The 23,279-nt window shown below is 45.3% G+C and overlaps 1 protein-coding gene and 1 long non-coding RNA gene across 12 annotated transcripts in view; one reads left to right on the forward strand and one right to left on the reverse strand.

Annotated features, from left to right (window-relative positions):
* Positions 1-23,279, reverse strand: part of MVB12B (multivesicular body subunit 12B) — a 185,700-nt gene that overhangs the window by 76,837 nt on the left and 85,584 nt on the right. For all 10 annotated transcript variants that reach the window (XM_038549342.1, XM_038549341.1, XM_038549333.1 and 7 more), the window contains one exon: positions 3,180-3,274. In XM_038549342.1, coding sequence (XP_038405270.1) covers positions 3,180-3,274 — 95 coding nt within the window. The remainder of the gene's footprint in view (positions 1-3,179; positions 3,275-23,279) is intronic.
* On the forward strand, positions 1,618-20,414 carry LOC119873370. 2 transcript variants are annotated; one of them, XR_005364981.1, is made up of 4 exons: positions 1,621-1,882; positions 10,297-10,450; positions 16,878-17,018; positions 19,814-20,414. It is a non-coding gene; the product is annotated as an uncharacterized LOC119873370 (long non-coding RNA). The 2 variants fall into 2 exon arrangements; XR_005364980.1 differs by lacking the exon at positions 10,297-10,450 and having other exon boundaries at positions 1,618-1,882.

The following is a 23,279-nucleotide window of genomic DNA, read 5'->3' on the forward strand; positions in this document are numbered from 1 at the left end:
TCTCTCATGAATAAATAAAATCTTAAAAAAAAAAAAGAGTTCCATTCCTTAACCCTTTTTTCTAAGTATTATTTTTTTTTAATGTTTTATTTATTTATGATAGTCACAGAGAGAGAGAGAGAGAGAGAGAGAGAGAGAGAGAGAGGCAGAGACATAGGCAGAGGGAGAAGCAGGCTCCAGGCACCGGGAGCCTGATGTGGGATTCGATCCTGGGTCTCCAGGATCGCGCCCTGGGCCAAAGGCAGACGCTAAACCGCTGCGCCACCCAGGGATCCCTCTAAGTATTATTTTTAAGAAGGAACAGTGCTCATCCTGTGGATAAACCTTTTCGTACACCTCTAAGTATTTTTCAGAAGGAATTTTTACTGGTGGAGGTGTGAGGATCAAAGGCAGGCTTTGATGAGGGTACAAGGTGGCATAGCAAGGGACATGAGCTTCTCTGGATTTGAGCACTGAGTTAGCAGAAGCCCCTCACACCACTTCTGTGGGCAACAGAGAACTGTTGGCCCAACGGATGGCACATTTTGGCTGATGGAACGCATCTATACTCCAAATGGCTGGATGGATACGAACATGCAGAAAGAGCCCAGCTGAACCAGAGAGGGCCTTGCAGAGATGGAACAGGCTGGTCAGAGGTGATGGTCCCAGACACTGAAGGCATGCAAGCAACAGCACATCAGGATGATCACCTGCCCCAGAGGTCAGAGAGGGTATTCCTGTGCAGGGCAGACACTGAGCTAAAGACTCTCTTCCTTCCTGTCAACAGTTCATGAGCACCTCTGCGTGCTAGGGCCTGAACTCTGTCATGTCTCCTCCCCTTAATCCAGCACCTCTGAGCACTGTCCCTCCTTCTCTAGGCCTGACAGATGTGAACAGTCTCAGTGGAAGATATAGGAGAAGGACCAGATTAACAAGTATGCCTTTGAGAAAGCACTAATATATAAATATTTAAATAACCACACATACAAGCTAAATGTGGGCTGCTCGCTTTCCAAAATGACAGTTTGGAAATCTACTTATCTTAGGAAGGGCCTGCAAATGAAGGGAGCCCTAAATAAATGTTTTCAGGAATGATCCAGAGTGTACTGGGAGCATGTACCAAAGGCTTAGCCCCTGAAGCCTGTGGCAAATGTGTGCCAGAGCTGGTTCATAAGGAGAACAGTTTGATGATTCAATTTAATACCAGCAGAGCTCCAGCTACCACGCATCAGGCACTGGGCAAGGGCTAGGGCCTGGGGCACACTTTTGCCTTGACTGCTTTTGGAATAAACCACTGAAACCCTAACTTTGCAGTACCAAACTGAGACGTGCCACTCAATGCCAAATACTGCTTGGGGGGGGGAGTGGGGGAGTGGGGGAGAGGTGGTCTCTGTTCTCTTCGAGCAGAACGGCTCGCAGGCAGGCAGCCGGTGGGTGGGTGGGCAGGCTTCCCAGCTATACCAGGATTGCCCAGTGCTGAGCTTGCAGCCTTATGGAGCCGGCAGGTCCTGCGGGTTCTTTCTGGCAGCATGACAACAAAGCAGTCTTGAGCCCTGGTGGAGCAATTTGGTGCCTACAGCCACTGAGGAGCCAGGGGCTGCCTGCTGATGTGAGGCAGCCTCAACTACTTCTGCTTGGAAGATAAAAATCCAACTGACTGCCACTTACATAAATGTAACAGGAAGTTTCTGAATGGCTTCCCCTGTGTCTTGAGGCTGTTACCCTGGTACTGCTAAACTAACAGCTGAAATGAATGCAGACAACACCTCATCAAAGCTGCGGGGCGAGGAGGCCATGGTCCAGAGGCAGACAGGAACATTCCTGCCAAACCAGAGGAGATTTCACTCTGTAGGCCCTTTTCTGCAGAAATGCCAACAGCTGGGAAAGCCATCAGAGAACCCAGGTAAGGCGGGGATAGCTGAACACTGTGGCTGGAAAAGAATTTGCAAGCTGGAGGGAAAAAAAATCATCTGTTTTGATTGAGCTTTCCTTATGTGCATTCGGAATGGGGTTGCCCTGCTGGATTTCACAGACCTGTTTTGCACCACTATGCCACAAAGCATCTGGGGAAATATTCAGCTTTTCTAGGTCATCTTTCCACACTTGTTATGCTCCTTGTCAACTTTGCTGAAATAGCCACAGCACAGAAGAAATTCTCCCTAGAGGTGCTTTTCTGAGACAACATGCTCCTGGAGCGGGGCTGGGTACCAAGTTCTTTGAGAACATCCCAGGTCTTCCTTTTCCCCACCCAGAAAGGGAACAACTGGCTTTTGCTTATACTTCCAAACCTATTAGGGAGTGATCATAACAAGAGAAACTGATACTGACATGAATTATACCATTGTTCTATTTCATCTATTTAGTAACCCCAAGTTGCAATTTTTAGAAAAAAGATTATCTTTTAAATAACGGATTCATTATGGTACATGAACGAATGCCATGTTCCCGTGTTCAAAACGTCACTCACCATTAAGGATGTGCACTGGTAAGTGGCACCGATTTGCCACTTCCCCCTTAGATACGAATGCCCCTGACTAGAGGCCAAGGATAATCAGAGGTGAGCTGGTGGGTTTTCTTGGCTCTTAGCGGGTCACCTGTGCTGCCAGGCACCTAATGAATCTCCCCCCTGTAATTGGGCCCATAGGTGTTCCCCTCCCTGGGTGAAGGTGGGAGGGCAAACTTGTACTGCTGAGGTCCCTGCCAAGGTAACGCCATTAATTTCAAGGCTGAGTTCAGAAATCACAAACCCCTACGATGGGGGTCAGAAGGGGAGACCACCACCATCCCTGCTGGCTGCAAACCTCGCTTTGGGAAATGAGTGGTAAGGACAGACCTGGACACAGGTTGGGTGGGCGGACTGGGCCTCAGCTCTGTGCTGCTCCCAAGATCCTTTGGGAAACCTTCCCTGGCTCTGGCAAGTGAACGATGCAGCGGCTATTCTCTGGAAACTTCCCTTCAAGCTTGTGAAATCCACACACTGTTTTTCATCATTAGTTTCAAAACACAGAGTATCTGGCCCTTTGTTAAGTGCTGAGGTGACACAAGGGAAAGGAAAGGGCTGATCTCCACAGGAAACAGGCCCCTTGCAGGGTGAAAAAGAGAAGTAAGAGAGATGCCACTCAATGCCAGGAGACAGGCAGAGGGAGGTGGTGCCCGGGACATAGACACAGTAGCTGGCCGTTAGCAGAGGCCCCACATACCTGATATGGCATACAGATTGGAGTGCTGGTACTCATAGTCAGCCCGAGTGCTGTTTCTGCCTCGGAAGGTAGCAGGGAGCGTTAGTGAGATGTGCCTAAGAAAGAGAGGAGAAAGGAAGTTACAGGGTGCACAGAGCACTCCCCAAAGGCTCAGAAAGCACCCGTGCCACCAACAGCCCACAGCAGCACAGAGCAGGAGGTGGTCCCCCGAACCCCAACAGTTTGAGTCCCCCCAGGGAATTCAGAAGTTTCCAGACATCAGCAGCTGCCTTTTTCAATTCCAAGAAGAACATCCAAGTGGAGGAAAAGGCTTCCCAAGCCTTATGGCATGTGCCAGGCGCTTGAAGGAGCCTGGCGACCCCGTCTAGATCTCTGCCCACTGGGCAAAACACACCAAAAGGAGCAGAACACTTGGGCTCGGAACAGGAGCCATGGTGTGTTCTGATGTCTTGCTTTCATTATCCATCCAATGGCTCTCATTCCTGTCCTGCAGGGCCACTGAGGAGGAGGCGTGAGAAGTACTTTGTGAATGAATGTTATTGTTACCATGCAAGTCTAGGAAAACCACTGCTGCTGAGACTCAGAATGGCAGGCTTTTCCATACTGCTATGTTTGTATGTTCACCCTCAGGCAGGAGCGCACAGTAGGTGTTCAGGAAATCACCTTGGACTGATCCAGCACTGCCTTTTATGGTGCAGGTGTTGGCCATGAAAGCTCGAGGCGCCCACAGAGCGTGAGTGGGTATTCAGTCAAAGTAAAGAATACATTTGGTGTGGTCATCAGCTGCCATTAGCAAATGCAAAAAAGATGAAAATGATAGGGAACAGATTTCAAACCCAACAGGTCTCGGGCAGCCCAGGTGGCTCAGCGGTTTAGTGCCGCCTTCAGCCCAGGGCATGATCCTGGAGACCTGGGATCGAGTACCACGTCGGGCTTCCTGCATGGAGCCTGTTTCTCCCTCTGCCTGTGTCTCTGCCTCTCTCTCTCTCTCTTTCTCTGTACTCTCATGAATAAGTAAAATCTTAAAAAAAAAAAAAACCTAGTATCTTTTTTCAATTAATTAATTAATTAATTAATTTATGATAGTCACAGAGAGAAAGAGAGACACAGGCAGAGGGAGAAGCAGGCTCCATGCACCGGGAGCCCGATGTGGGATTCGATCCCAGGTCTCCAGGGTCGCGCCTTGGGCCAAAGGCAGGCGCTAAACCACTGCGCCACCCAGGGATCCCCTAAACCTAGTGTCTAAAAAAAAAAAAAAAACAGGTCTGGGCGACAAACAACAATAAAGCCTTGCACTGGTGGGACTGGGGATTGGCTTGAACTAGCTTGGTAGCCTGAGTTTTGGCCACACTCAGTCATTCCAGAAGGGAAAAGTCCGAGGAAGGGAGTATTTATTATATAAAGAAAGTTTTATATTGTATGTGTTGTTTTTCATACAGCCAATACATGAACTCTAGGAATGACTCTTGTACATACAGGCTCCTGGGAGGGAAGGTTCTTTAGGCAAGCTCTGGTCCCACAGAGCCAGGAGTGAGCAGAAGCCTCTCGGAGACAAGATGAGCACCAGAGACTGTAAAGGCACATGGTTTCCCATGCTGCAGGGTGAGCAGCAAAAACAAACATCTGTGCCACAGAACAGCCTGGCTCAACCAGGCAGGGGCAGGGAGCTTTGCTGAGCACTGGTGGTACTCAGGGCTATAGCAGAGCTAGCAGACCTAAGCATAGGGACACTTTGACACGTGTGGAGCAAATCTGAGTGTCTGCTCATTACTGATGCTAGCTAAGAATGTGGAGGTGAGCCCCCTGAAGGAGCTTCCAGGCTATAGGGGATCAAGGTGCAGAAATAAATCACCATATCCAACAGGACATACACCTGGGTGCTAAGTGAGCACATGGGTTCCAATGAAGGGCCTGGGTTTCTAGTGACACCTTCTCAGAGGAGGACATGGATACTAATGGAGTAAAAGGGACTCACTGGGGAGTCAGGGAAAGCCAACACTCTGGTGCAGGGTCAGGGTACATGTGGAAGTGAGACTGGAAAGGCAGACTGGGGCCTAGTTGGAAAAGATACCCACCAAGGCCATGCTGCAAGACTTCATCCCCTAGGATAAGGGTTCCTAACTCTGTTCTGCCCATCACAGCACAAACGAAGGCATCAGAGCTGCCTGGGAACTTGCTAACAATCCAGATTCACAGCCACGGCCCTGGGGAGTCCGGTTCAGTGGGCTGGGGGTGCAGCCAGAAATCTATTTTTAACAAGCTCCAGCAGTGACTCTGAAGGTTGGCCAGGTTTGGGACCCTGAGAGGATAAGGAGCAGCTGCAGAGGGTTTTACACAGTTGATCAACGCCTCTGACCACAGCACTTAGTCAATGAAGCCGAGCAAACAGAAGAATGAATTATTGACTGTGGTTGTGGTTGAGCAGAGCTAAAATGATGACAGGTGACCCTGCAGAGGGTGCCCACCATGTGCCAGGCCTCCAAGGATGCAGAACTCACACAGTCTCTTCTGGCTCCTCGTGCTGCCTTACAGATGAGTGCAGGGCTGGCTGCATGACGTGCAGGGCCCAGTGCAAAATGAGAATGTGAGGTCCTGGTTCAAATATTCAAAATGGTGACAGCAGAGCAGTATGCCAAACTTAGGGCCCTTCTGAGCCTGGAGCCTGGTGGGATGGTGCTAGCTGCACATCCGTGAAGCTGGCTGAGGTGGATGGATGCTGTTATTACACCCAGTGTACCACAGTGAGGGGACTTGCAGAAGCCACGGAAGAGCTACACTCCAGGGCTGGCTGCCATACCTTAAAATCTCTAAACCCTGAAAGCAATTTCAAAAGGTGCATCCAACCAAACTAAGGGCATCACACATCTATCCAGTGCAGTGGCTCCTCCAGTGGCATTCAGGAAGGCTCATGGAGCAGGTGGGTGTTAGCAGAACTTTGGAAGACAGGCAGACCTGAATGATGGCAAAGAAGCCACCCAGAAGCTAGAAAACAGGGTCAGCCCAGCCGTTCAGCAGTTAAAGATGGGCCAAGAGTGTGACAGGAGAAAATGCAGATGGGACCTTAGACTGGCAGGACAGGCAGGGCCCCCTGTGTGCACAGAGCTCACCCTGCAGTAGGGCAAGTGGGGCATGAAAGTGCCCACAGAGTTACAGAACACCTGCTTACAAATGGGATCATGCATGGACAACAGGAAGTGCTGTGCTGGAGGAGAACTGAGGATGGCCAGGCTGGGGGTGAAGGAGGGAATGGGAGCAGGGAGCTCCAGGCTCTGCAAGGAGCCTCCTAAGTGGTAGGAAGTCTGGTGGAGGGAAAACCTGGCAGGAGGTGGAGTAGCCGGAGCCTGAAGGCCAGAAGGAATGGGACCAGGCTGAAGATGGCTGCGAGGCCACAGCACAGTGGGGCCCTGCATGAGCTCTGACTTGATCCAGAAGGATTTTTAAGTAGACGTGTGACAAGATCCAATTTGCAATTTTAAAAGGGGATCCCTGGGTGGCTCAGCGGTTTAGCGCCTGCCTTGGGCCCAGGGCATGGTCCTGGGGACCCAGGATCGAGTCCCGCATTGGGCTCCCTACATGGAGCCTGCTTCTCCCTCTGCCTATGTCTCTGCCTCTCTCTCTGTGTGTGTGTCTATCATGAATAAATAAATAAAATCTTTAAAAAATAAAAATAAAAGATTGTCTGCCTGTGGCCAAGTGAGGAAATAAAACTGAGATGCCATGGTAGGCAGGAATGGAGCAGCAAATTACAGTAGGGATTCTCATGAAACCGCAATTATTGAGCACTTACTGTGTGTAGACCCTTCACAGTTCCTGCCAACGTGTTCAGCTACAACATTCCGAACAAACAGTCCGGGGGAAAATTCTATGGTATACAGGACTTAAAAGCGAAGGCTATACCAGAGAAATCAAGGTGTCTGGCCCCTTAGCTGCCCCACCTGATGTGCAGTACCTGGTCTCAACTTTCCTGCTTCTCTGGGGCATCTGACTGCGCCTGGCTGACATGCTCTGCAACCCTCCCTCCCTTTGACCAGCCTCTCTTCCTTGCAGATGGTCCTTTCTGGCTCCTTCAAATTTTTAGACATTGCAGTTTATAAGGGTTCTGGCTGAGCTTTCTCCTCATTCCACATGCCTTCCCTTTGCACCCTCATCCCTAGCCATCCTCTGACTTTAGCTGTCCTCACACACCAGCCTGTCTCTCCTGACTCTGTCTCTTGTCACTGTCTACTTCTCCCTCTAACCAGAAGAGGGAAAGTCCTGTAAATCTCTGAATATGCTGCATGTTGTTCATGCATTTGCCTGACTTTTTATCCAGGCTGCTCCCCTTCCTACACTCTCCATTTCTTTTTTTTTTTTTTTTTAAATATTTTATTTGTTTACTCATGAGACACACATACACAGAGGCAGAGACATAGGCAGAGGGAGAGGCAGGCTCCCAGTGGAGAGCCTGATGCAGGATTCCATCCCAGAATCATGACCTGAGCCAAAGGCAGGTGCTCAACCACTGAGCCACCCAGGTGTCCCTCTCCTTTTCTTCCTTGTCTGCTTTCCAAACTCCCATTCATCCCTCAAGACTCCACCTAAACATGCCTTCTTTAGTACAAATTTCCCCGGGCTTGTTCCAGGCTCACTGGGTGCCTGCACGTCCCCCCTCTCTTGTTTGCACAAGATACTTGAGGCATTTGATACAAGCCTGTCTTCCTAACATGACTGTGACCTCCTCAAGAGCAGGGACAAAGCTCTTCAATTTTGAACCCCATTTTCTAGGACAATTTTTGACCTAGAGCAGACAACTATTGAACATGTGTTGACCAAATCAAGTGTTGAACCTACTCCATTAAAACCTCTGTATCTTTTTGATATAAACTACTATAGCATCTATTATTCCATTTTTGCACATATGTGTTTGCCAATCAGACTCAAGAGGTCTCTGTATTATACCATGCACCCCATTCCTCTCTGCACTGGAAGAAAACAGGTATGATGTAAGAAGAAATCAGTGGTGGCAATGGGGAATGGTGGTGGTGGGGCATGGAGAGCAAGTTTCTGATCTCCTATAGACAACGTGTGGTTGACAGAGTACATGTGAAATTAAAAGAGATTTGAGTTGCAGACCTGACTGTATCTTTTATGGAGTAACAGCTCAAGAGGAATGTGGTGGGCTGAAATGAAGTCAACCCAAACTCCAGCTTTAGTGGGACTATGATGCCGCATCCAGAGAGAAGAGAGGCCCTGGACTAGGGACAGCATTAGAGAGAAGAGTTGCTATGCTGCAAACATCTGCTTTTCACTTGTGTTGTTTGGACACAGGAAGGAGAGGACGCAGAGACGGAGGATGAAAAAGCACAGCAAAGCCTCCCTTAATGAGAATGGACAGTTGGAGCTGAGGGGACAGATAACCTGTGGTTAAAGAGGAAGAGAGAGTCACCTGCTGAAGGAGAAGTGGCCCAGAGGCACTTCAGTGTCAGATTAGCCTGAAAGTGACAGACAACGGGAACCAAGGAGGCTCTGCAATCAGCGGAGTCTCAGAGCAAAAGGAGATTCTAGTTCCCCGGAGTGGGAGAACCCCATGCCAGGCACTGCACTGGGTTCCTTCACAGACACTCCTCGCCTCATCCTCTTGGCAACCTTTTCAGATAGGAATAGTTAACTCCACTCAATAGAGCAGGGAACGGGGCCCTCAGAGGTAAAGCTGACCAACAGAAAGCAGGGAATTCGTGAAAAGGTTCGTCCATGTGTCCTCTGGGGGTTGTTACTATTATCTGAAAGTTACCTATTGTATCATCTTGACTGTCAGGTATACAGAGTGAGGACTGCACAGTCCATCTCAAGACTCTTTAGAAAGGGATGATGCCAAGGACTCAACATCTCAGCCACCTACTAGCTTGATGACCCTGGCAGGCAGGCCACAGTCCCTCTGTTATCATGTCATAAAGGGAAAAGCAACAGATTTGGATGACCTGTGGCTCAACCACATACCCAGGAGGCAGAGCAGTGGTGGCAGTTAATAGTACCAACCCTAGAGTCAGCCTGGCATAGGTTCAAATCCCAGCACCACCCCCGAGAGCCGGGTGCCCTTCAAGTGACAGTGTGTTGCCTCCAAGTGCACACCTTGCTACCATGTAGAGCAGCCCATCCCTCCTCTTTGAATTTGTCTTGTTCATGGTCCCTGTACCCACATCCTCTAACCTTATCAGCTCTCTATACTTTCATTCCTGCCTCAGGGCCTTTGTACTTGTTTCCTCTGCCTTAAACACCCTTCCCCCAGCTCTCCTGGCTGGCTCCTCCCCCAGGCAGGGCACCCCCTAGATGCCTTCTGGGGTACCTTGTCTCCATTTGCTCTTACGACACCCCACTTTCCTCTCTGTAGACCCCTCCCACTCTACAGTACTATCAATTTGTTCACAAGTCACCAGAACATGATCTCTACTACACTTTCCAACATACCCCAGTGCCTAGAACAGTGCCTTGCACACAGTGGGTACTTGAGAAAATGAGAGCCATATAAGATCGCCTAATACCTGAATGAGCGAATCCAACTTGGACTTGTACTTTGAGATCATCTGAGGAAACCTACACAAAAAACTCCCACTTGTCTCTTTTTCATTCCCAGGACAGGATTGGATAACTGGAAAATGCGGCTATTTCTGATTCATGAATATTTTTTTAAAAGATTTTATTTATTTATTAATGAGAGATACAGAGAGAGAGAGGCAGAGACACAGGCAGAGAGAGAGAGAAGCAGGCTCCATGCAGGGAACCTGACATGGGACTTGATCCCAGGTCTCCAGGATCACGCCTTGGGCTGAAGGCAGGCGCCAAACCGCTGAGCCACCCAGGCATCCCTGATTCATGAATATTTTTACTGAAAGGGTAAATACATTCATCATGACAGTGCTTATAATGCCAAAAACTGGAATCAAATATCAAACAACAGGGAATTGGTTAAAAAATTAGAATACAGCTGTCTAAGTATTTTACAGTCATTTCAAATATGAGGACTAATAGCCAGAGCCCATGCCTGTTATTGTAGCATCTAGCAAGAAGAGATATAATATCCTCATTTTTCACACTTGAAGCTCTGATTGGTTAACCCAACACCTTGGCTTCTTTCCCATAGCCTAATCATCTAAAGAGATTAAAGGAACACACCATTAATGATGCTGGGTGCTAATGGCAAAGGAAAGAAGAAAGAAGCCAGGTACTGCAGCAGACCATGGACACGAGATGCTCAGCTCTTCTGAAGTACCCAATCCAGAGGGGCTATAAAACGAGTAGGTACTCCATGGCTTCCAGCCAAACTGAGCAGTCTAAGAGTGTGGTGGTTGCTGGTGCCCTGTGGACAGCAAGTTCAGCGAAATCATGTCAATGGGCCCCAAAGCTGCTGATTACTCCATAAGCAGAGCAATGTGTTTCAAATTTTAAGAGAGTTCATGAAGATTGCTAGCATACCAAGAGATAGACCCAAAGACTCGGGAAACCATCTCTACCTAGGGAGGTATTTAGAGATGAAGACTTTCTAGTACCATCTCCAGTAGGCCTTGGTCCACTGGAACAAATTGACCACCAGAGGCCAAAGTTTTCTGCCACTTGACTCAAATGATGGCTTACTATTACAAAATCTGTTTGGTAACCAGAGAATACAAGAAGAGCCCCTAAATCTTGCTGGGGGGGGGGAGGCTGAACCAAGCTCCCCTCCTCATTCTCTACCCAGGGAACAGGCCAGAGGACAGAGGCACACCCTGCAGGGTGATCACTTCTCTCTGCAGGAGGGACTGGCTATTGTATAACAAACAGGTCAGCATCACACATGCTCCTGACAACAGCTCTGGCTAAATAGATGCTGAGGGAAATTTCATTTTTTCCCCCAAGTCAGTTTTAGGCACCTTATTCAATTAACATGGCCACTAAGCTGCAGACAGCTCTGTATAAAAGCCCTTCAGTTATAGGATACATTTTATTAGGTGACAATAGTTGCCAGCACGATTTATTTCCTTTGATGGGATTCTGCTTTTTCCTTGTTAATTTAAATCTGTATTTTCTAGTGCTGACTCCAGGTCTGTGTGAATTTTTAAAATGTTACCATTAATCTTCTGGACCCAGTGGCCACATATAATGAAGATGGCTCTGCCCAGGCAGCAGTGATGCCTGCTGTCCTCTCAAACTGTCAGAGGGCAGCATGGAGGGAAGGGTGGCTGGTAAGGCAGAGGCAGACTCATGGTTAGAGATGGATGTCACTTTTATCTCTCATCTCTTTTTTAAAAAATTAGTTAATTTGAGAGAGAGGGATGGAGGGAGAGATAGCGAGGGAGCAAGCACATAAGTGGGAGGCAGGGGAGAGGGACAGAAGGAGAGGGAGAAGCAGACTCCCTGCTGAGCAGGGAGCCCAACGCAGGACTCCATCTCAGGACCCAGAAATCATGACCTGAGCCAAAGGCAGGCGCCTAACCAACTGCACCCCTAATCTTTCACCTCTTATACACACACATGTGAACACACATGCATGCACGTTTACAAAGCAAGCTTTGTGGTGAAACTACAATTTTCATTCTGTTTTTCTGGGGCTGACAGTTATATTAAAATCACCTTTGGTGGCAGCAGTTTTCAGAGTTTGCTCCAAGGACCTCAGGAGGTGAGGGGTGGGGTTTCCCAAGATACTTTCAGGGAGTCATAAGGTGATGATTGTTTTCATAATAAAACCTAAGATATCGCTCATCTTTTTTGCTCTCCTCTCACCAGCAGAAAGAATTTTTTTAAGTTTATTTAATTATTTTGGAGAGACAGCATGAGTGGGGAGGGGGCAGAGGGAGATAATCTCAAGTCGACTCCTTGCTGAACAGGGAGCCCAATGCTGGGCTAGATCCCATGACCCTGAGATCAGGACCTGAGTCAAAACCAAGAGCTGGATGCTTCACCAACTGAGCCCTCAGGTGCCCCAGAAAGTTTTCAGAAGCTGCATGACTTATGAGATCATCACTCTGAGGTCTTGCATACTTGTATGCTTCACATTTTTCTCAATTTTAATTTCTAATAAGGTACTTCTAGATGAACACAAGCCATGTAAACAAAAGCTCTTTGGAATCCTCAATTTTTAAAGATAACAAAAGTCATAGACCGAAAAGTTTGAAAACCACTATTATAGGGCAACATGTTGAACCTAACTTTGCAAAAGCCTGACGTCTGAAGTTGGTGAGGTTGGCCTAAGAGGAATAGTAAGAAAAAGAACAAAGGCTTGGTCTCAATGGTATGCTCCATTAAAGAAAAAGGTGCTCCTGGAGAAAGTTAATAAAGTTTCACAAGTGGGAAAAAAAAAGAAAGGCGAGACTTACTTGCAAAGACCAGGCAAATAACTATTACCAAGAATTTAGATCAGGAATAAAATAGTCTAAGATATTTGAAGATATTAAAGTTTGAGAACAAAATAGGCTAAGATATTCACCTTGCAGGGCTAATGGCAGAGGTATAAAGCGTTTGTCAATATATATAAAGGAGGGCAGCCCTGGTGGCTCAGTGGTTAAGTGCCGCCTTCAGTCCAGGGCTTGATCCTGGAGACCCGGGATCGAGTCCCACGTCAGGCTCCCTGCATGGAGCCTACTTCTCCCTCTGCTTATGTTTCTGCCTCTCTCTCTCTCTCTGTGTGTGTGTGTGTCTCTAATAAATAAATTTTAAAATATATATATGTAAATATATATATTTATATATTTAAAATATATATGTGGCAGGAATAAAAATATGAGATGATCCAAGAGATTCATGTTAACTGTTCTCGACAAGATGAAAGGAAGAGACAAAATTATTAAGTCCAGAAGGCCTAGGGTTTGATACTTTCTGTTTAAATGAATCTTGATTTAATAGACACAGCATGGCGGGAAGGTGACAGTGCCCAGATAGCCAGCCAGGAAAGAGTCATCAAGTGTCTGGCTATCCTCACTGGATCGTGATGTTCCTCATGGGAAAGCCACCTCATAGCTCCCTGCAGAGCCTGCAAATCCCTTTTCTGAATGGCATGACCAATTCCTTAGAGAATATAAACTTGGGTTTGGCAGACAAACACCAAACGAGTGGCAGACCGCTCTAGAAAGAACAGTCTATCCCCAAAATAATGAGCAATAACATTTGTTTATTCACTCTCACTGGTACAAAGAATCAATAGTTGAAAAAAAAATCAAATCAGGAGGAGGAAGCAATATACGCCCTGGAAAAATCAAGGCTGTAGGATTTGTGGGGCGGGTGATGGCCCTGGCCAGCCTCCTGTCACTGGGACTCTACAAAAACTAACAAGAACAGAGAAAGGTAATGAAGATTCAGAAGATTATCTACCAAATTATGAGCACCTAAGTGAGATGAGGGGATAATTCACACATCCTGCCTTTTGACCAGTCTAGAAATATACATCCTCACACAGGTCTATAAAAAGTATCACACAATATAAGAACATTAGCTCTAAAAAATAATTTACTATAGGAAATAGAGAAAGTTATCTGCATTAGAAATAATACAGAAATAAAATTCAAAAAAAAAAACAAAAACATCGAAAAGCCCAACATTTTCCAGAATGTAGAGAGAAAAAGAACACAAAAGAGGAAAAATTATGATAAACACAGAGAACCAACCCGAATATATTAAGTGTTGGAAAGAAATCACAATTGAAAGAGAAGAACCAGAAAAAAAGAAAGTTTGAAGCTTGTCTAATTAAAACAACTAAATACAGAAGTCAATAAGACTTCCAATATTCCAAGCAAAATCAATAAAGAGACTCACAGCTAAATAAATCCTGATTTCCAGACTCCCAATTTCAAGACTTAGTGTAAAGCTACAATAATCAATATGGTGTGGTATTAGGGCATAAAGATAGACATATAAATCAATGCAACAGAATGGAGCATCCAGAAATAGACCCACACATATATGATCAATCAATTTTCAACAAAAGGGCCAAGACAATTCAATGGAAAAAGGGTAATCTTTTCAGCAAATGGTGTTGGAACAACTGGATAGCCGCATGCAAATAAATGAACCATTTGATGCTTACCTCACACCACACATAAAATGACCAAAGAGGTTCACAGAACTAGTTTTAGAAAAGAGGAAAGGGAAGGAGTAAATTATTAGGTAAAAAAAAATTCTGGAGATCCTAGGATTTCATACTTTTTATTTCAATGTATCTTGAGTTCACAGGCATAGCACCGCCTCTTCTAGAAGAAAACAAAGCGGAAAATCTTTGTCACCTTAGGTTTGGCAAATTTTTTTTTTTTTTTTAAGGATTTTATTTATTTATCCATGAGAGACACAGAGAGAGAGGCAGAGACACAGGCAGAGGGAGAAGCAGGCTTCCCGTAAGGAGCCCGATGTGGGACTCAATTCCAGGATCCCAGGATCACACCCTGAGCCAAAGGCCATCAGATGCTCAACTGCTGAGCCACCCAGGCATCCCAAAACTCTTGTTCTTTAAAAAATTTGTTACGTAAATGCAAAGATAACCCACATACCTGAAGAAGCTACCTGTAAAACTCATATCCAATTTATAGCTAGCATTTATATAGAACTCGTACAACTTAATAGAAGACAAACAGCCCAATTAAAAAAAAGATGGCCAAAAGATCAGAACAGACACTATACTAAAGAAAATGTACCAATGGTAAAAGCAGCACCTGAAAAGATGATCAACACCACTGGTCGGTCAGCAGGGAAGTACTCACTGAAGCCACAGTACAATACTACTACAGATCTTCTAGAAATGGCAAAGATTAAGCAGGCCCCAAATATCAACTGTTGGTAAGGTTGAGGAGCAGTGGGAACTCTTCTGCATTGTTGGTGGGAAATGGCAGAACCACTGCAGTAAAGAGTTAGCAATTTCTTAGAAAGTTAAACATATCCTATCATATGAGCTAGCCATTACACTTTTAGGTTTTTACCCGAGAAGAATGAAAGCATAGATCTGTATGAAGATCTGTACACAAATGTACCGAGCAGCTTTAGTTGTAATGAGAAACAAGCCAAATGCCCAGTAAAAGGTGATTTGATAAATATATCAAAGTATATCCACACAATGGATACTACTCAACAATAAAACAGAAACTACTGATATACCCAAGGTGGGTAAATCTCAAGATAATTATGCCAAATAAAATGTGCAAGGTAAAAAGCACATATGGTATCATTCCATTTTATTATGTAAAATTCTAGGAAATGCAAACTAACCCACAGGGATAGAAAGCAGATCAGTGGTTGGCCTGAGGAGGGAGAGTGTACTACGAAGGAGCACAAAGAAGTTCTGGGGGTGGCAGATATATTCATGACCTTGATTTTGGTGATTGTATCATATATACATATATATATATGACATATATATATATATATATATATATGTCAAAGCTCATCAAATTCTACTTTGAAAATGTGCAGTTTATTGTATATTGATATACTTTAGTAAGCCTGAAAATATTTCCCTCATCTAAAAAGCATTAAAAAAAAAAAAAAAAGGCCTAAGGAAGGAAGCCAAGAGGGATGACAATGCTCCAGAAATGGCAATGAAAGGAGACCCACCAAGTGATGAATCCTGGAAGATACTGCCGGTGACTTCAGACTTTTCCTCTAACATACTACATGCCTGAAGACAACGGAGCCACAGAAGTTTAAGAGAGAGAGGGCGGCTTTTCAGAAACTTATTCCTTCAAGTTGTCTTTTTATGTGAAGACACTGACAAAAAAAGATCATTCACATCCCTTCCTCTGAGAGAAATACATTCAAACATGTTCCAGAGGATTTGAAATTAAGACTTCAGAAAGGGGAAGGAAGCAGACAAAAGGACCAGCATTTTTGCTTTCCCTCTAGAAACGTTGCCTGAGGAAATAACTGGAAATGTGGGAAAGGACTTATTTAAGATAAAAACAAGCAAGTAACATTAGCTGACATTTTCACAGGGCTTATCCTTCTCATGCATCACGTAACCCCCACCCAGAATCCTACGACTAGGTGCTGAGATCATCTCTATTTGACAGATGGCTTCAGAAAAGCTCTGCAGCTTGCCGGAGGGGATACAGCTTGGATCTGAACCCTGATGGGGAGAGTCACAAAATTCATCTTGGAAGCATGATGCTTGACTCAAAAACTGGAGCATTATAAAATGTTATAAACATGATATAGTTTACAGGACATTATAAAGTGTCTTATTCAGAATACCATACAGACATAATATGTTTACAGGTTTTCTAGGTGGGACTGGGGGTGTGTGTTGATCATATGGTGCAGGGAGAGTGCACTCAGCCACAGAAGAGGCGTGAGCTGGGTCTTTTTGGCAGTGTCCGTAGAAGCAGCAAACTGGGAAAATGTTCATGATACTAAACTGGGATGGAACAAGAAGGAACAAGTCAGACAGTTTTTTGTTTTTATGTCACCACAGTCAAACCTGCAAGATTCAGCTATTTGGTCAAAACAAAATGCAACAAAACAAAGCCTGAGTACAGAAATAACCATACAAACAATATATTTCCAGGGTAAGCATATATGTTCACACCGAAGAATAAAAGGGGCTTGGGAGGATACACCAGCTCACAGCAGAGATGGCCCTGGGCAGGCGGCGGGACTGAGATCATGATGTGGACCACAGACGTCTGAGGCGAGAGTGTCAACACCCCTCCCCCTCCATATATTTTTATGTGTTAATTTTTTCTGATGAGATGTTATTTTTCTTTTTATCAGTAAGAAGAAGATGGCAGAAAACAGAAGTTGCTGCGAGTGTTAGCAGGGCAAATGCATATGAAAGCAAACAGCACAGCACTTGGTGCTACAGGAGCATCTTGTTTTCTAGACAATCTGTCTGCTGGTGGACAAGGACCAGAGGTAACATGCAAAAAAAGTAACAGAAATGGGAAGCAGCGGTGGTGGTGGTGGAGGAATAAAATATGCAAAAGCCACCATCACTGAGTGAAGGTGGTCAGGTGGGGGAAAGAACACAGCCAACGGCTACGTGAAACTCCACTTTATTCCTCAAAACACCATTGGGAAGAAGTCATCTGTGACACACAGCTTCTGTGCCAGGTGTAAGGACGTGCTTAATGAATGCCATTTAATGAAGAAAAAGGCTCTTATAAAACACCTGGCACAAGCAGGGTGAGGGAGTCACAGGAAAGGGGACCCTTGCCGCACCTGCTGGCATTTTAATAAGCACTTCTAGAGCATCCGCTCTCCAAGGCTGGTCAACGGTGTCAGAATGAGGTCCCTGACCATTGCCCACACTTGCTGACAGTTTGGGCAAGCTTATTTCTTAAGGACCATATGCTCAGGTATTGGATTGCCCTGGATGGTAATTAAAATGAATCATTTTCAGCTGGAAGGCCTGACCAGCACCATCATCGTCCTCAAAGACTTCACAGAAAGGATTCCAGCTCCAGGTCCCCTGCACTTCCAAACTGAGTTCTGAGTTATGATTCAGATCTGTGAAGACTCAGAGATAATGTGAGATAATGTTGCAAATTTTTCTTGTAACTGCATTCTACTAAAACCTAAGTCAGTTATTTTAAAGACCTTAGGCCCTAAAAATCAAATAATTTTTGGCATAGGGATTTTTCTTTTCTCATTGATTTTAAATGAGCAAATCTTGGAAAGAAATTACCATGTGCAAAGTTTACTACCATTCTTCCTGGTCTGATGAGACATTTTTGTTTTGTTTTGTGATTGATACCAGTGAAGTCAAGTAAGGTTTTGTAAAACCTGAAACAGACCCATTTCCTTTACAGTGATATTCACTATTTCATAAACTTTCTATGCCCAGACTTGAAACTCAATTTCAAATATACCCAATGAATTGATGCCATCCAAGGGCAGATGGATTGTGGTATCAGCAGGCACACAAGGCTATGATAACCCTATGTTGTGACTGATTCAGTCCACCAGTTTTTAACTGAGTTCCCACCACATGCCAAGTACAGGATTTGGCACTGAGATCATTTAAAAACCCAAATGATAAATGCATATTACCAAGTGAAAGATGCTAATCTGAAAAGGCTCCATACTGTAGGATTCCAACGTAGGACATTCTGGAAAATGCAAAACTGTGAAGACAGTAAAAAGACCAGTGGTTGCCAGGGGCTGGGGGAGAGGCAAATGGGCAGGACACAGAGGATTTTTAGGGCAGTGTAAAAATTCTGTGTGATTTTTATAATGATGGACATATGTCATCATACATTTGTCCAAACTCACACAATGTACAACACCAAGCGTGAGCTCCGAGGTAAACTATGGACTTGAGTGATTATGAATGTCAATGTAGTTTCATTCCTGATTACAAAAAAAAAAAAAAAAAAAAAAAAAGTACCACTCTGGTGAGTCATCTTGAGAACAGGGAGGCTATGCTTATGGGAGGGTAGAGGATATATGGAAAATCTCTGTACCTCCCTCTCAATTTTATAGTGAACTGAAAACTGCTCTAAGAGAAGAAAGTTTTTTAAAAAATGAAAACAAAACAAAACAAAAAAACAACAACAAAAAAAGAAAACAAAAAAAGAGCCAAAGGAGACTTCTATCTGTCCTCTCTAGGGATTTATCTACAAGCAAATTGAAACACATATATTACCTAGATCATAAAGTAAAAAGCGCTAAATATAAGTTATATAAATAAGGTTATAGGTTTCCATTTTAAACCAATGACAAAAAACAAAAGAAAACAACAAACATCTGTTGAGTGCCTACCATGCACCAGGTGCTTCATCAAACCCTAGAAAGTGGCCAGTCCAGGGCCATGGAAGCTGTGGTCCCATCTGCCAAGAGGAAAGACTGCAGGGGGTGCAGAAGAGGCCCAAGCAATGAAATAATAATTTGAGCTAGGAGAGATTACAGAGTAAGAGACAGCAAGGGAGGCTCCCACAGTCAGAGAAGTGGGAGATCTTTTCTGATTCAGACGGTCAGGAGGTGGGGGATGGGGTGGGGCATGTAGCTAGCACTGAAGGCCCTGTTCCCATAATCATCTATTACTATGACAATTACCACTTACTGAGCACCTGAACTATTCCTCATGATTCATACTCATCTCTAAGCAGCCCAGCCCAGCAAGGTGTTATTCTATTGATCAGGGGAAAGGGGGTTCAGAGAGGTTAGAGGATTTGCCCAAGGTCATACAGCTAAAGAAACTGTCCAAGCTAGGATTTGAGTTGATGCTTTTTCCACTAGAACATGTTGCGTTGCCAAGATAATGCAAAGCACAAGCTAAATGTAAATGCAGACTTGTTCATTTTCCATTCAAGCAACCCATTTGCCGTGATCAATACAGTTTCAGCATACCAACTTGACTACATAATGAGTTTTCCTCCTGGGCAAAATAGACACCACCCCCTCCCAACCAAATCACTCTGCACTGGACAAGAAAACTGCCACTGGAAGACTAAGGAAATCAAAATTCCAAACTCCCCAAGTTCCTAAACGCACAGCTTTAAAGTATGTGCAGCTCAACAGCATATGGCAAATCAATTACTAGTTTAAATCTTAAAACAAAAACATGGCAAGTGTGGTACAGAAATAATCAAGAACAACAGTTCAGTTTAGATTACAGTGGGCCACTAGAGTTTTGAATACAATTAATCATCATTCCAGGCAATGGGAAGCCATATTGACACTTATTCCTAATTTGAATATTTAATTAGGGTGAAGTTCTTCATCAAATTATCGCAGAACTGGGAGAAAGCCTGGAAGACTTACACAATTACTATCTTAACCCCTCACCAGCTGCTCACCTGTGAGAACAACAATCCCGCCCCAGCTCTGCGGGGCCCCTGCGCCCACTGTCTGGCTCTGTGAGAACTGGTGGGCTGGGGTAGGGGGGGTGGGTTGTGATTGAAGCTACAGCTGGGGCAGGAAGGAGCCAAGTGGTGGCAATAGAGAGGTCTCTATTGGAATGTACTGCTTGGGCTCAGACTGGACTCAACTAAATCCTGGACAAAGAATCCACACACGAGTGTCCACGGTGTGTCTGTTGTGGCACTTTCAAGTGTCCTCTGTTTATTTCTCAGAATAATCTGCAAGGGAGATATGTTTATCTCCCCTTTACTGAAGAGGAAACTGGGACTCAGAGTAGTGATATAACACACTCAAGAGAACACTGCTTGTGAATGGTATAAAGAAGGCCAAGTTAGGGACATCTGGGTGGCTCAGTGGATGAGTGTCTGCCTTTGACTCAGGTCGTGATCCCAGCATCCTGGAATCAAGTCCCACATCAGGTTCCCCACAGGGACACTGCTTCTCCTTTCTGCCTGTGTCTCTGCTTCTGTGCCTCTCATGAATAAATAATAAAATCTTAAAAAAATTAAAAAGGCTAAGTTACTCATTATACTGAAAAAAAAATATTCAAAGCTGTATTTTGGATATCCTGTATTGTATATAGGAATTAGGGGTGGGGGAGGGTTGAACCCAAACTCCAGGTACACTCAACAAGCACTGTAAAATTTAACTCTTGGATTTAAAATGTGCCATTGAGCTCCTCAAACTGGGGAATACCAAGGATACTGTGGCCAGCTGCTCAGGAGAAGAGGGCGTGATGAGGGGCAGCAAAGCTCAAGGAAACTTTCAGCCTGGTACAGTGGACTTGAGGCCTTAGGGGAGCCTCGTAGAGGTGGGCACTGCAGAGCCCTGCTGGTGTTCAAGGGGAGGGAAGTCAGTAACAGCATTAGAAAATGTGGATTTTTCTTCTTTCAAAATGCCAACAGCTCAACAATTGCATTTTTTTTTTAAATTTTATTTATTTATGATAGTCACAGAGAGAGAGAGAGGCGCAGAGACAGGCAGAGGGAGAAGCAGGCTCCATGCACCGGGAGCCCGATGTGGGATTCGATCCCGGATCTCCAGGATCGCGCCCTGGGCCAAAGGCAGGCGCCAAACCGCTGCGCCACCCAGGGATCCCAACAATTGCATTTTTAAAAAAGATTTTATTATTTGAGAGAGAGAGAATATGAGCAGGGGTGGGAGGGGCGGGATGGAGAATCTCCAGCAGACTCCACACCCAGAGTGGCGCCTGACTGCGGAGCTCCATCTCACGATCCCGAAATCACAACCTCAGCCGAAATCAAGAGTTGAACGCTTAACCAACTGAGCTGCCCAGGTGCCCCTCAGCAACAGCATTTGTAACTATCTATCGGTTTAGACAAGAGATAGCATTCCCTTAAAGTACTCACTTTCACTGTATGACAAAACTTTTGACATTTCATAGATGTCATGTGATCCTGCAGGACCCAAAATAAGTTTTTTTCATGAAATCTCTCCCAAGGCCCCTAGGACAGGACCAAAAGCTGGCTTCCCACATTGCACGCGACCATGGTAGGTCCTGAGCTCTTTCTGCTTCCAGACTCCACAGGTGCTTTGGATGAGGGACATCCCCATAAGTTCGGATTAGCAGTTTTCTGTTAAAGGCTTGAGATGGGTTCATTTACCCTCCTGTGGAAGTTGTCAGCACTCCATCTGCGATGGCCGCTTTAGCAGGAGGCCGATTACCGGATGGAGGGATGATGGGCTCCGGGCAGCGCCAGCACGGCCCCCTTTGGCCTCAGCCCCTCGCGTCCCCCACTTGGCCCCCTGCCTCCTTCAGGCCTGCGGCAGCAGACCCAGAATCCATCAGCCCCGCTCCGAGGCTGCTCACTGCGGGAGCAAACGGCGTCGGGAACTTTGAAACTTTCCTTTGTATATTACATTAATCCATATAAGAAAATCTCTTTTAATGAGGAGTGATGTAGTTACAAACTCTCCAGAGCCATAATTAGAGCAAACTAATTGAAGTTGTGTTTTGACACACTTTCCAAATTCACGGGTGCCGGATGACATATTCACAACACTGGCTGCCGCACAACCATGGCGACGGCAAAATCATTAGGCTAATAACACTTATTTGCATTCTTATCACGCCGGCAGCTCTCCCTTAAATACTGTTTCTACCAGTGCTCCTTTACTGTAAGTTTCCACTGAAAGATATTAACAGTAATTATTACTACTTTAGTGGAATTTTAATGTTAAAGAATAACAATGTGCATTAACATACATTGAATGCCAATCCTTTCAACCACCTTCAGCAGGTTTAGGGGTTCTTCCCAGCCCCCATCCCACGGCCTGAGGGGGACTGAGATGCTACTGAAGTTTCTTTTAGGACAACCACTCAGAGCCCACACCCAGTGAGATATGAAGTCAGGGTTTCTCAACTATTTTGTTTCAAATATTTGATGAGAAAAATCTTTTCTTCCTTTTTTTCTTTTTTAAAAGCACATGAAAATGAAACAGTTAAGGAGAAATTTTTTCCAAGCAGTTAAAAAAAATCAACAATTTACAACATGGTCTTTGGTAATAATATTAATGAATTCCAGGAGGACGTGCTTTAACCATTCGGCCGCCACCCTCTCGGTGATTAAAGACAGACTTGGAATAACTAGAACGTGAGAAAGGCCAGTGGGGGTGGGGCGGCCCAGGATCTGTCAATACGGAGGCCCTGTTTGCCACCAACAAGGCCAATTTTTTGGATGCTTAACTCAGACACTCACACACAGAGAGGAAGGCTCGACAGTTCTAAATAATGGTTATTAATGACTCCCTCCTCTAAAGTGACAAATTACTCCTGAAATTTAGAATCGAAGAGGTATGAAGAGTGAATGAACATGACAGGAAATGCTGGGGAACACAGAGTTCCCACTTACTCTATGTGGAGGAGGGCGGGGCTGCAGAAAACAATGAAGGTCCAGGTCCCTCCTGTTTAGGTATGCTGGCGACCACAGCCCTCCCTGTCCCGGGAGTCTCCCAGGACCTCATGTGGGGTAAGCAAGGGCAGCAAAATGTTGTCTGTCCCACACACCGTAGAAGTGTAAGATGCTAGGTGCACCATAGCTGGAGGTGACACCTGGTCCCAGCCCTGCCTCTCTCCACGTGCATGGCATTGAGTCACCTCCAAGGGCCCCTCATTGGAAACTTGGGGTTGGGATAGGCAGTTGCTCAGATTCCCAGCTTCTGCAAATATTGTGGGATGGAGACAAACCAGCACCATTTCCCAATCCTAATCCAAGAGAAAATGAGTGCAAAGGTTGGCATCGTTTTAACAAAATGCACGATTATGTACAATTTCAAAGTACTCAAACAGAC

The sequence above is a fragment of the Canis lupus genome, chromosome 9, assembly GCF_011100685.1.
Source record: "Canis lupus familiaris isolate Mischka breed German Shepherd chromosome 9, alternate assembly UU_Cfam_GSD_1.0, whole genome shotgun sequence".
Taxonomy (NCBI): domain Eukaryota; kingdom Metazoa; phylum Chordata; class Mammalia; order Carnivora; family Canidae; genus Canis; species Canis lupus.